This window comes from Gymnoscopelus microlampas, assembly GCF_963454915.1.
Source record: "Gymnoscopelus microlampas genome assembly, chromosome: 3".
NCBI classification, from domain to species: domain Eukaryota; kingdom Metazoa; phylum Chordata; class Actinopteri; order Myctophiformes; family Myctophidae; genus Gymnoscopelus; species Gymnoscopelus microlampas.
In genome coordinates, this window is record NC_139940.1 from 10,926,425 (window position 1) to 10,940,551 (window position 14,127).

At 38.9% G+C, this 14,127-nt stretch overlaps 2 protein-coding genes across 2 annotated transcripts in view; both read left to right on the plus strand.

Moving 5' to 3' along the window:
* skap2 (src kinase associated phosphoprotein 2) overlaps nucleotides 1–14,127 on the plus strand; it is a 135,813-nt gene that overhangs the window by 69,412 nt on the left and 52,274 nt on the right. The window lies entirely within an intron of this gene.
* hoxa11b (homeobox A11b) lies at nucleotides 7,976–10,399 on the plus strand (the record flags this gene model as incomplete). The annotated part of the gene is made up of 2 exons (XM_084053061.1): nucleotides 7,976–8,606; nucleotides 10,167–10,399. 2 exons carry the CDS (start codon nucleotides 7,976–7,978, stop codon nucleotides 10,397–10,399), a joined length of 864 nt encoding a protein of 287 aa, XP_083909187.1.

The following is a 14,127-nucleotide window of genomic DNA, read 5'->3' on the forward strand; positions in this document are numbered from 1 at the left end:
AAATATCTAAAATGACACAGAATAATTATACAAAATGTTCAAACACTTTGATATGGAAACTTGCTGAAGTGTTGATATTATGTTGTGATCAGCAGACAAGGTTTGAATATCTAATAGGCCTATATAGGCTACTATATATATTTCATCAAACATAAGAATGTTGCATAAGAACTTTCCTAACTATAATTGATTAATAGAAAGTTTAAATGTAACGAGACTTCAAGACCTCTAACACTTGGAACCCCGCAGTAAAGAATGACGAATTTGATTATTCAAAATATCAACATTTTAACACTCATATAGGCTAACACTCCAGTCATTCCATAGGAAGGGTATTTGTCATCATTATAGATCTACTTAATGAAAATAAAAGGCAGTTGAAAACAAACAGAGGTCCTGGATTGTTAATGCAACCTAACTTAAATTATTATAGCATATAAAATAAGCATATCCCAATGGGTGCTCCGAACAGGGAAATAACTAATGGACTTTATGAACATAACGTTCATAATGTTCATTTTAGAATCAAACTGTTTAATTCAGTTTATGCGGTATACATACAGTAGGCTACATAATCGGTCTATTACGGGAAAAAATAAGGCAGTCGTTTCCTTTGTAGCGAATTACAGTCATATGATATGACTAATCAATTCCACAATTCCAGTATAATGCTGGATGCTGAGAACACAACACGCGCACACACACACACACACACACACACACACACACACACACACACACACACACACACACACACACACATACACACATACACACATACATACATACATACATACATACATACATACATACATACATACATACATGCTATATATATATGCGCACCAATTTTTATTTATTTCTGGCTGTGCAGGGGGTTGATGTGCTTTCCCATATGGCCCATATTTAGTTTAATTCTGAGTCATGATCTGTCTTTATGTACCAAATCTGGGTTTATTACATAATTTGGAATTCGGAGTGGAATAATAAAGTGTCAGGGGAGTGGGGTTTACGGCTACTTAAGTTTTACTTTTGCCTTTTGAAAGTCTGTTGTGTGACCAATCAACAATTCCGCAGTGTAGACTATTGTATAAAAATAAGTAATTTCAAGGTTTTTATGGCCATATATTCCATTTTACACTACCTAATATATCATTAGTAAACCATATGTTATTAAAGCGGTCAGACCGATATTTCTGAACAACTCACCAATCCAAGAATGAAATCTATGGCGTCATTACAGAACTGCTTCACTGAGAGATTTTCTTTATTTAGGCCTATGCTATTCCACTAAGACCGGGAAAGCATCTGTGTCATTTTAGATTTCTTTGGCTATTCCAAAATAGCAGATATACAAGCACTATCTCCGCACTACAGCTTGCAGATCAGCTATTTTTGAAAAATCGTGAAAATGTGTGCAAATCTTTGATTAGGCTGTTTATATTTTTAAAGCAAACATTTGTAACTCAAACCTTTGCTTCTGGGGGGGTCCCTGGAACATAATGTTTTGAGATGGAGGTCCCTGGTCCAAATACATTTCATTTTGGGGGTCCTTCTCTTTGACATGAAAAGGTTTGAGAACCACTGATATAGCAACAGTTTTCTGAAAAAAACCTATGTTGCTATCAGCAACATAGTTTTTTTTCAGAAAACTGTTAGGATTTAGAAGACATTTATAGAATCGACTTCAGGTCTTAATAGATTCATTGTTCTTGTCATATTTGTGGTTCATAACTCATATGAGGATTTCCAACATTTTGGTCAAACCACAAAATCCCTCTCCCATTCATGTTGTTTATGCAGCAGCTCCGGATCCGGATGCATGTTGATGACGTCACAGGTCACAGTCAAGATCCTCTGGCTGGGCGTCTGGCCTTGGGAGAGGGGTGTGTGTGTGTGTGTGTGTGTGTGTGTGTGTGTGTGTGTGTGTGTGTGTGTGTGTGTGTGTGTGTGTGTGTGTGTGTGTGTGTGTGTGTGTGTGTGTGTGTGTGTGTGTGTGTGTGTGTGTGTGTGTGTGTGTGTGTGTGTGTGTGTGTGTGTGTGTGTGTGCGCGCGCGTGCGTGCAATGATGCAGAATAATGCAAAATGTATACCTAATTGAGACATTTAAAGGTTTGGAAGTTTTTTGTTAAAAGGTTAAAGCTCTATATTTTGATAGTAATCATTACCATAGAGTGTTTGTTCAGTAAACACAGTCGCCATGTCTCTCCAGCTCTTAAATAAACAGAAAATACATTTTCAGGTGGGTGGCAAATTGTCAGCCAATCAGGAGAGAGAACCCATTTATCAGCTTAATTTTTATAGTGTTCCAGTTCCAATGTTGTCTGCTCATTTCTTTGTTCCAATTTCACTTGTTTAATCTGTATCCTGTCTGAGTTCCATCCTGACGGGATAAAATTGGTGACCCGACCTCAAAATGTATTTTCTGTTTAATAAAGAGCTGGAGAGACATGGAGACTCGTGCTACTGAACAAACAATGTAGCAATGAGTAGCCTATCAGAATATTATTTAACACTTATTTTAACCAAGGTAAATCACTTACCCTATACCTTTAAGATATGCACACAGTCACATTAGCATTATAATTTTACATTCTAGTTTAGTTTAGTTTTATTCGTGACAAAGCATGTAGCCCAAGGCCTCGTTTGTAAACCATCTGGTTCCATATAGAACAATTCCTAAACAACCGAATCACTGATGATTTGGTTCAACGTTAACTCTTTATTGTCCGTTTTTGGCATTCATACATTACAGTTTGCTTTGAGTGAGCCTACACTTATGAACTGTAAGATCTAAACATAAGATGTTCACATAGCCTTGATTTTTACCCTGAAGAGTGTGCAAATGGAACACTCTTTGCAAAAAGCCTTAAGGGTTTTACTGCTATATGGTGATTGTGAAATGACAGGAAAACACTTGTGGCTGCAGGCTATTCTTCGCGGAAGTAACATTTCGCAAGTATTGACATTTTGATTTGACAAAGATTTGACATGTTTCGTGGGCTCATCATAAATCTTATTCAGACGTTTGGATAATTGCAGGATTTGATTTAGAATAATGTGAGGTGTTATTCAAAACCAGTTTATTAGCCTAAAACACGTCTAGGCTCAATCTGGGAACCCATTCGCTAAAATGGGTTACCGGGTGCTTCTTATATACAACAATTACATGTTTAAGGCAGTGCATGGTCTTGAGAGATTCGTCTACGGTATAGTCTATATCTAAACTCAAAGAACAAGATCGAGCAATTTCTATTATATGCTCGTTTCACTTATACAGTTTATGCACAACTACACGTGTATCGTTTTGTTGTTTTGGTTAAAGCCGTAAAAGACATGTATTTCGAAATAATTTTGATAGGCTATATACCAAACCTTCTAAATCTGCCTTAATTAGAAAAGTCACATCATGGTGGCAGAAACAAATCTGATGACTATTATACCACATGGCGAAATTCATAAACCAATCCACTATACTCTGTTTTCAAGAACCTTCATATAGGCTGCTATAGTTCCACTATGTTGTTTGTTACTTTTTTGAATTCATCAAATGTTTTAATTTTAATTCACCAAACAAAATGTTAAAGTTAAGCACTGTTTGATGCTTGGGGTTGTTGTAGGATAGGCCTAGAATGGAGAATTCGACCCTGAACAGTAAAATTTAAATGGACTCGGAACTAAATTAACACTTTAGGATTTTACTGTGTATTCTGCCAATGACTTGACTCCCCCAACAGACAAAGCACACCCGACAAACAAACTACCTGCATGAAAAATAACCACGACTTGTTTTGGTTCATAAATGACTCGAGAAATGAATTCTGAATCAGATTAAAATGATTTGCCAATAGCAAACTATGCCTAATAGGATACATACAATTATACATTCAACATTTAAGTCCTATACGTACCTCGTCATATGACAAATAGCTAAAGTAACAGATCACATGCTTGCAATGACCTTCAGCTAGATCTGCTATTTTCACTTTTTCTGCCTATATAGATGCCAGGGCATGTGGTGGAATTACCGCTCACATTTCACTCACATTTGTCTTTTTCTCAGATAATTGCAACTTAACATTGGTCGAGTTGAATAATTTGAGTATATTTTAAACTGTACTGTGTTCTTTAACATTGCCCATTCTATGTTTATCTGGAACCCGATAGGTTAATTATTCCAGGCTGCTGTGAAATCGGAGAGGGCCCAACCTGTAGTTTGTTTGTTTACGAATGAATCAAAATGCATAATAAACTTGATCTATCCTAGATTATTGATTGATGGATTGAATATTTTATTAACAGTTTGCAAAGACAAGCACAGGGAAGTAGGCTACAGATCAAGTTTGAAATGTCGCCTACATCATCTAGATATATATGCGACATTTCAAAAATATTTCGAACGCCCCACGAAAACAGGAACCGACATTGGCCTATACTTTCTTCGTGCTATTCATTATAATATCAAAAAGTAGGTCTAAGATTGTAGTGTTGTGGAACTTACAAAAAAGGGAAACAAAGATAGGTATTTATTTTAGCTCATTATCCCATTTTGTCAGGTATAGTTCAAAAGACAACGAGCTAACAGCTTTTTAGATCTGTTCTTTTTGGCAAGTGACACCATTGTACTACAGAGTATAAATGAGGAAGAACCACAACACCTGTGTTTCCAGCAGGTGACGAAAATCCTTCTTTGGCTATTAGTCCACACTGGATTAGGTTATTATCCTGCTATGACAGATGCGTTGGGCAGCATTTTGCACAAACCGTTCTGCATCAGTACCAAATGCCCAAATAGCTCATGTTACTTTCTCTCAAAGTGGGGTCCAGGGGGTCCTGTGTGTGTGTGTGTGTGTGTGTGTGTGTGTGTGTGTGTGTGTGTGTGTGTGTGTGTGTGTGTGTGTGTGTGTGTGTGCGTGTGCGTGTGTGTGTGTGTGTTGGGGGGGTGCCAGGGGGTCCCCAGCTAAAAGTGTTAATACAGCATCACAATCATTTTAACCACTCCATCAATTTATACGTTGGCTATTCAAAAATAGCAGATATACAAGCTCACAGCAAGGCACGAAGCTCGTACATCTGCTATTTTTGAACATTTTTGAAAAATCTTGAAAGTGTTGCGGACATTTTTTTTTTACACAAATCTTCTCTTCAGGGGGTCCCTGGCACAAAACATTTTCAGATGGGGGTCCGCGGGCAAATATGTATCACTTTGGGGTCCTTGGCACGAAAAAGTTTGAGAACTACACTGCGGCCTATATATTTCGGCCTATAATTCTACCGCACGCTTATAGAATAGCTTTGCCAAATATAGAAGCTGGGAAACGATACAGTGCAAATGCCTATAGATCTGCTCCGCTTCATTCACAAATAACTCTGATTATTGACAGCCTGTAAACAGGCCTAACACGTTTGCATTAAGCGTTATCAACACCGTGGTGTTATATTATATATAGCCTACTGGCTCATAATTGCGTGCTTCGTCACGGCTCCGAGCGTCACTAATCATGTTCACAGTACAGTCACCCTCATCCGGCCCACATGCGGAGTATTACGCCTGTAAAACACTATACACTGTATTGTTGGAAAGTTATGAACCGAGGAGTTTTTTGCTTTTTTAAATTTCCTTTTTTCTTTTTTTGCCCCGAGTAAAAAAACATACTGGCTATTTATGATTATATTACCTCGTGCATGTAATTCTAACCTTGGACGCATCATTTAAACATTTAGGGGTTCCTAGACCAATGTGTGTGACTTATTCGAGAAAGCAAAACGTATTCGACTATTTACTTTTTCATGCCCACGAAAAATGCCTGCCACGCAGTGGTGGAAAGTAACCAAGTACATTTACTCAAGTACTGTAGCCTATACAATTTTGAGGTATTTTTACTTTCTTCAGTATTCACAATTTTCAATACTTTTACTTCTACTCCACTACATCTCAAAGGCAAATATTGTAGGCTACTTTTACTCCCTTACAATTATTTGAAAACTTAAACAAAACATACATTACCCACCATACATTTTGGCCATTTGCTCACAATGCGTCGCTGCATTGTGAGCTTGTAGATCTGCTATACATTTGAAAACTTGTGAAATGGGACAGTCTGCATAATGAGTTATTTTACTTTGGGAAGGCCTACTTTAAGTATATTTTGATACCATACCAATACTTTCGTACTTTTACTCAAGTCAATTTTGAATTCCAGACTTTTACTTGTAACAGAGTATTTCTACATTTCAATATTGATACTCTTACTTAAGTAAAAAAATGTGAGTACTTTTTCCAACACTGCTGCCACGAATAATAATCCTAGCCCTTTTTAACGTCCCCCTTTAACGTATCATTGAAACATAATTTCCCATATAACGGCCATGGCGCATAGTTGGTGTAACCTACTCATCCGAGAAGTCAACACGTATGGTTCCACTGAACTTCTCAAATGGCCCAACACAGAAAATCCACAGTGTTGGTTTAACTCTTGAGATGTATACAAATGGACTCTTATGTGGACCGTGCGATGTCGCAGGCCCACTGACATTCGCCTAAACACGTGTGGTAGCCAACTAAAGCAGGCATCTAGCCTTTCTTAAGTTGTCTTTTTGTTCAGTGGGTAGGGTTACATTTAGGCAATACCACCGCATTGCGCCACATAGACCGGATAAAGGAGGTGGGCACTGCAGGGACATCTGAGCACCTCAATGTAAAATGTGCTATTTTGTCCAAAATGTTACAAAATAAAAATGGTCTTAAGTAATGTAAAGTATATATGATGTGAACATGCACGGTATATCATCATCAGACTTAGATTTTATCCTTGAAGTTCTTGTTTATGCCCCAACATGACTGGATATACGGTTTTGTATAGCAATTTGTATAGCAATTGCAGATTGTAGATTAAATCTTAATTGTCGAATGTTTAAGCATGGTCTAATCATGTATACTTTACTTAAACACATTTTCCAAATATTTTATTTTTTAACATTTTGGACAAAATAGCCAATTTTACATCACGTCCCTAGTGCCCATCCTGTTACCCATATGGGCCTATATGGCTAATGCATATCAGATGCATGAAAACGTTCAGATTTAACGGCAGGACAAAATAGGAGAAAATAGAACAAAATGCTTAAATAACAATTAGTCATAATGTAGAAATAATTAGACTTATATCTAAATAACTTAATGAGCGGTCATGTTCCGGCCTGGCCTATTACGTTAACCTACGCTGCAATAAAGGTTGCCGATAAAACAAATGCGTAAAATATCACCATATTACAGCTTAGATTGCGAAATGTCTCCACTCTGACCTTTTGGAGAAGAGGTAAAGATAAAGAAAAAAAAATCGATCACCAAACAGAGTGCTTTTCCATCTCCATTCAAGGCTATAGGCTCAAGGTCTCTCTGAAGGGGTTAAGGTTAGGGTTAAGGTGAGGGCTTGGATTTGAAGTCGGCTTTTTGCGTGAAAGTTATGGTGCGTTGGTTTGCCAATTTGGCCAGAAAGTATAACAACCGTAAAGTTGTGAAATGTAGGCCTACCTCATTTTCTGCTCTTTGCGTTTTTTTCTATATTATTTGCGGTGTTGCAAGTAGGCTATACATGAACGGACAGTTGCATATCATCACTCAAAAATCGCTCTTACCCAAAATGCAATTAAACAGTGTTTCAATTGATGTTTTAAGCCTAGCATTGGGGTAAAAATATCCCCTGTCAGATTTTCCTCTCAGGATAGCCTTGGACTGCTCTGTGTTCTTAAGTCACTGGCTCATATATAGCCTCGGCATCGTTGAGGCGTATCTGTCAGTTTGTGCCCATGGTCACATGGCTTTCGCCCTCAGGAATGGATAGAGATGGATCTCCCACGTCAGCTTACGTCTAAGAAATTCTGCTCCACTGATCTGCCTCAAAGTGGCTGAGAGCGCAGCGCCACGGAGGAACTATGCGAGGATTGATAGACGCGCGGCATATTACCACAGAATATGGATTTTGATGAGCGAATCCCCGGGTCTAACATGTATTTGCCGAGCAGCTGCACGTATTATGTCTCCGGAGCCGACTTCTCAAGTCTCCCTCATTATTTAAGCCAAAGTCAGGCGTCTTGCCCTATGACATATTCCTACCAATCCTCTCTGGCACAGGTACCGTCCGTTAGAGACGGGGCTTTTAGAGACTATGGCATTGATAGCTCCAGTAAATGGCACCACCACCACAGGGGAAGCCTATCGCACTGCTACTCAGAGGACTACATGCACAGGGACTGTATGACAAGCCAGACCTCGCTGGGGGAAATACTCGCGAAAAATAGCTCCAGCGTGCAGTGCCACTCCAACAACCCCAACAACCCGGTGTCCTCCAGCTTCTATGGCAGCGGCGTCGGCAGGAACGGGGTGCTGCCACAGGCGTTTGACCAGTTTTTCGACAACGAGAGCACGCCGATCAGCGACCACTCTGAGGACAGACACCCCGCTAAAATAAGCCCAGCTCCGGCTCCAGGGTCAGACACGTGTCGGGACCATCGGGACACGGAGGAGACGACACGAGGTGAGGAAAGCTGCTGCAGCCCCAAGTCTTCCTCCGGTCACAATGACGAGAAATGCCCCAAAAGCAGCAGTAAGTATGAGCCTAGAGAGACCCGTTGGTTGTAGGTCTATGTTAAGAGACAAACTAAAGGCGCCGCTGTTATAAAAGGTTTTTATATGCTGTTTTATAAGCACATAAGATTTATAGAGGGCCTGCAGATTTACCCTATAACAAAAGTTTGTTATAAACGACAAGATCACGTGCTTGGGATTGAAATTGGCCGTGAAGACGCGGGCCACAGTCTACTCTGCACAAGGCTTCAGCCTTTCTGCGTGCCTTCTGTTTTTTGCTCTTGAATTAAGCAAAAACATATCTGATAGGCTACATTATTGAAAACACAGCTGTATTATTGTATTTACAATGTCATCACATCAAGTTGAATATTTCCCAGTCATCTTGGTTCTATTTTATAGGCTTGTGGAGACTGTTGTTGAAACACATGGGCGGCAGAGCTTTAAGCCAACTTTGTGTCATAATTTGTAGCAAAATCGCTGGATTTGTAAGGCGTGATTCAACAATTTATTACAATAAAAAGAAGCATCGATTTGGCCTCGGTTCCTTGAGATAAAAACACCCATAGCAGTAATATACCAGACATTAAAACAACACAACACTGAACGACTGATTATTGCAAATTACTTGATGCATTAATTTGATGCATGGAGCCTATGCATGATTGATGTTTAGGCTATGCCTTGTTACACATCTATACATACCTACAATTTAGGTTAAAGGTATGACTATATAGGCTAGTTTATTGTTTCCTATAGTTTTATGGTTATAGTTATACAGATAGCCTACAATTATTGTTGCAGTTATATGGTTATTGGTCTATAATTGGGCCTATTTTAAACCTGTTTTAACAGTGCAGGTTCCACCAATTTCAAACAGTCACAGACCATTGATACTTATGGGCATATCCCTACATGTTCAGCACATGTTGAGGACAATGTACTTCTACAGGTATACTTGTTTACAAACACTTGGTCCTGTAGTACTACAGTGGTTATCAAACTTTTCAGGCCGCGGCCAGCGACCCCCCAAAATAATCATATTTGAACTGGGGACCCCCCAAAATAATCATATTTGAACTGGGGACCCCCCAAAATAATCATATTTGAGTTGAGGCATTACATTTAGTTTGGCTCAGTTCCATATATGAATATTGTGAACATAGCAGATCTACAAGCTCACAACGCCAAGCAACGCCATGTATTGTGAGCTTGTAGATCGGCTATTTTCACAATTTTTGCCTCTTTCTTATATTAGGCCACCTGTGGTATATAGAGTAATGCAACACCTGAGTTCACAGCAGGCAACACATATGCTTATTCATTTCAAATGAAAGCGATATGTTATGATATGAAACAAAATACAAATTCAAGAAACTGGCGTACATATAAGTTTCACATATAGCTTTCATATCATGCTGACACTCAGATTCCAATTTTTACGCCGGATTTTGCGAAAGTTGTAGGCCTAATATCTCATTTTTGTCCCTTTTCAGCAGCTTTTTTTGACACACAGTTCAGATTTACTCTCTGGTTTGCGCAGTGCACGTAATGCGTTCTGGCTTGCCTTGTGTTTCAGGCGGACAGCGGACACGCAAGAAGAGATGCCCGTACACGAAATATCAGATAAGGGAACTGGAGAGGGAATTCTTTTTCAGCGTTTACATCAACAAGGAGAAGCGTCTGCAGCTCTCCAGGATGCTGAACCTCTCGGACCGCCAGGTGAAGATCTGGTTCCAGAACAGGCGGATGAAGGAGAAGAAACTCAACAGGGACCGTTTACAGTATTACCACACGAACCCTCTGCTGTGAACAAACAATGGACAAACAAACAGACAGACAGACAGAAAAACAAACACAAACAAACAGACTACTATGGCATGCAGCCTTCTACCCAATGAGGGCTATATTGGCTATTTTACCTGAGGCCAAGAGGATGTTTTCGAAGTTTCTTTTTTTTTTAATCAATTGTTTATTTCTGACCTCGTACTTAAGCCCTATTTCAGAAATTGTGAGCTTAGATCTGCAATTTTTGCAACCAAAAAAGGGGTGGGGTGGGGGATATTTTCCTATTGTTAATGGTCATGTCCAAAATAGGGACGCCAAGTTGAAAGTGTTTAAACTAAGCTGTATTATTTAAGGAATATTATTTGGTATAGACGCATTTGGTTATTATTGTTATTATTATAGGCTATTATTATAGGCTATTATTATTATTGTTATTGTTGTTGTTGTTGTTGTTGCTGTTGTTGTTGTATATTTCGCACGCCCCCTTTACCAATCAGCGATGGAGTCAATCCCCAAATTCAAAGTCCACGTGGAAGGTTGAAGGATCAGCCTATAGCCTTCAATTGTTTGATGTAGCATGTAGGCTATATTAGTACAAAGATAACGTTATTCTGCACCATATGTTCTCGCCACATTATATGATTGGTCCATTTCCCCCAAAAATGAAATTTGTTGCCGCAATTCTACGCACGCACAACATGTTGCTAGAAATAGTCATTTAACGGTTTATTTGTTCCCCCTTTTTCACGAATCATTCAATTCATTGTGAAAATACAAACATTTCTGAAGTCTGATAAAATGGTTTGTGTGCTTGTGAATTACTGATAGAACTGGGCTATAGGCCTATACTGACGTTAATGTAGAATAGTTGCCCTAAATTGATTTAAGGTGAATTAGAAAGAAATGCCTAAGTTATTGGCTATTGTGACATGGGTTTAGACACTTGTAATCTTTGCAAAGATTTCAAGGTTAAAGAGACAAATAGGCTTAACCTCAAATCTGAACATATACTCTTTGATAGGCTTATCAAACTTAAAAAGTACAAAAACGCAAATCTAAACCAAATATAGCCTACCTAATCCTATATTTCCTTGCATATGCAACGTGCGTCGTATCAAATGTGTGATATATTGGCGTATCACTTTTTATTTCCATTGACTGGAAACCAGATCTGCTACAATAATTTTACAATCATATCTGTTACAAAGACTTGAAGGACATTCATTTATGTGGTCACCCAGGGCAGGGTGACTTTTTCCCAAGTCGTGACTTTAGTTGAAATGCAGCGCTTAAACATTTGACCAATCTCGTTGTATGGCCTCGATGGTTGTTTTTGAAAAGTAAAGGCCAACTCAAACGTGCCCATCTAAATGCCAGAACTCCTTGGTACAGTCATAAGTAGAAGAAAAAGACAATCTTTTATAGCAGGGGTCTTCAACAAGGGTTCCAGCTCCGTCTATAGAGGTCCGCCAAATGCTGTGATAGCTTTTTTTTTTTTTACATTAACCAGTTGAACCCTAGCATCCCTATTCTGAGGGGAACATTAGCCGAAAATAGCAGATCTACAAGATCGGATCTACAGATTGTAGATCGGCTATTTCCGGCAAAGAGTGTTGGTGAATTAGCAAATCAAGTTCTAAGTATTGAAGATTTAAGTGGTTAAATGTCTGAAATGAACAAAAATGTTATACACAACACTGACAATGAAGCAATCTATGAAATCTATGAAAAAGTTTAATCTGCATGCAACACAATTGTAGACAATGTAGTGGGGGGGTCCCTGCTTCATCTCTCTCTCAGTTATAAGGGGTCCTGAAAAACGTTGAAGACGCCTGTTTTATAGGCCTGCTGCTAGTTATACACAGGACAAGGGCAAGTAATACTGATGCCTCTCATCCCGTCCATCCTGTGTTAAGACGCACAGGAATTCCGCTTTGATTGTGGCACATCCTCCCAGTTGCTCCATGGCTACTTGGCCATAAAAGTGCAGCATTCGTCTGGAGCATTTGGAGTGTAGTGCAATAAACTGTCTGAGAACCAAGGTTATTAACTGTGACTAAGGGGCCGAAAACAACGGCTGGAAGCACTGAAAGCTTGTGTTCGCGGACCTTCCGGCGTCATTTGTTTCCAGCATCATACTGCGGTGGTAGGAAGGAATGGTGGAGCCCAGTGGATCTCAAAGTGGGCTCCAGTGACTCTCATGGTTCCTTGAGGGGGTTCTAAATGGACCCTTACAAGTCTGTAACTCTGACAGTATACAAATGGAATTTGGTTCCATTTGTATACTGTCAGAGTTAAGGAGAGATCATGATATTTAAAAGTTTGAGAACCACTAGTGTAGCCTGTCCAGCGTTCTACCACACTGTTGGTTGTTGTTTCTGTTTGTCTCCACTGGGCGGCGCTCCTCAGATCAATGTCATTGCCGTGAATTGCAAAACTGAAGCATCGCTCCTTCCAGCATCAAAATAATCCCACCACGGCCTGAGGATTTCACGATTCAGGTAAGATTAAATTTAATGTAAGCTGTGGTATATTTCACTACTAAAACTTTTTGACTTGATGACATCTTGTGACAATTTGGCCGGATTTAGGCCTTATGTTGGAGAAATAGGCTACTTACACTGGTACACGAATAGGCTATTACCTAATTTCCTGAAACACTATTGATTGAAACATAACTCTATCCTAATTAGACTGCTTTAATTAATATGCTCATTTTAAACAAAATGTTGTCTGTAAAGGCGTTAGGACATGGTAATTGTTTACAAACATGTAAGTGGCCTATATATGTGCGTATCTAGCACAGGACTAATCTATTGCAACAAGTGTTCTTAGGATATAGGATAGGTCAACTGTTCTACTCCAAAACGTATAGCCTACATTTACTCATACGGTATATGTCGAAGTAACCAAACACTTATAATATAATAATGACATTGAACTGCTTATCCAAATAGAAATGCACATGGGCCTAATGGCGAAGTATAACGGCTATATAATAACATTAACATTGATAGATATATTGATAATATAATAATCAGATTTTAACTGCTTATCCAAATATATAGGCCCATATATTGTGAGTAAATAATAGCTTTTGGGATGAGAGAATTATTATATTGTATTATACTGTGTGTGTGTGTGTGTGTGTGTGTGTGTGTGTGTGTGTGTGTGTGTGTGTGTGTGTGTGTGTGTGTGTGTGTGTGTGTGTGTGTGTGTGTGTGTGTGTGTGTGTGTGTGTGTGTGTGTGTGTGTGTGTGTGTGTGTGTGTGTGAGAAAAGAAATTAAAAGGAAAAAATAAGCTGTCCATTTTATTCAGGGAAAAAAAATATGTAATAAAATGAAAGCTATAGGAGAGTTTGAGCGTTAAAAAGGCAGCATATACCCGTATATCTTTTACCACAGGATACGATTACTGCAAATGAGCCGAAAGTAGCAAGTCGTTGCAGTTTTCGACATTAAGCCATTATAGGCTTTGGAGACAGTCTGGCGCGCGGATAGTATTGGTTCAGGTGTAAATTATTAAAAGTAGCCTATAGCCTATACGCTTTTGAAAGTAGCCTAATTTTGCTCATTGACTTAGAAATAATAAGGCAAACCTTTGGTGAAAATAAGGCAGACAAATATTACAATATTTGTTTTTGTCCAGTCGACACTATAGGCCTATTACGTGTGGAGATTAAACATATGTTCATGTGAAAAATCCAAAATATAAGGGTTCATTTTCAGCATGCAGCCTAAAATGAAAACGT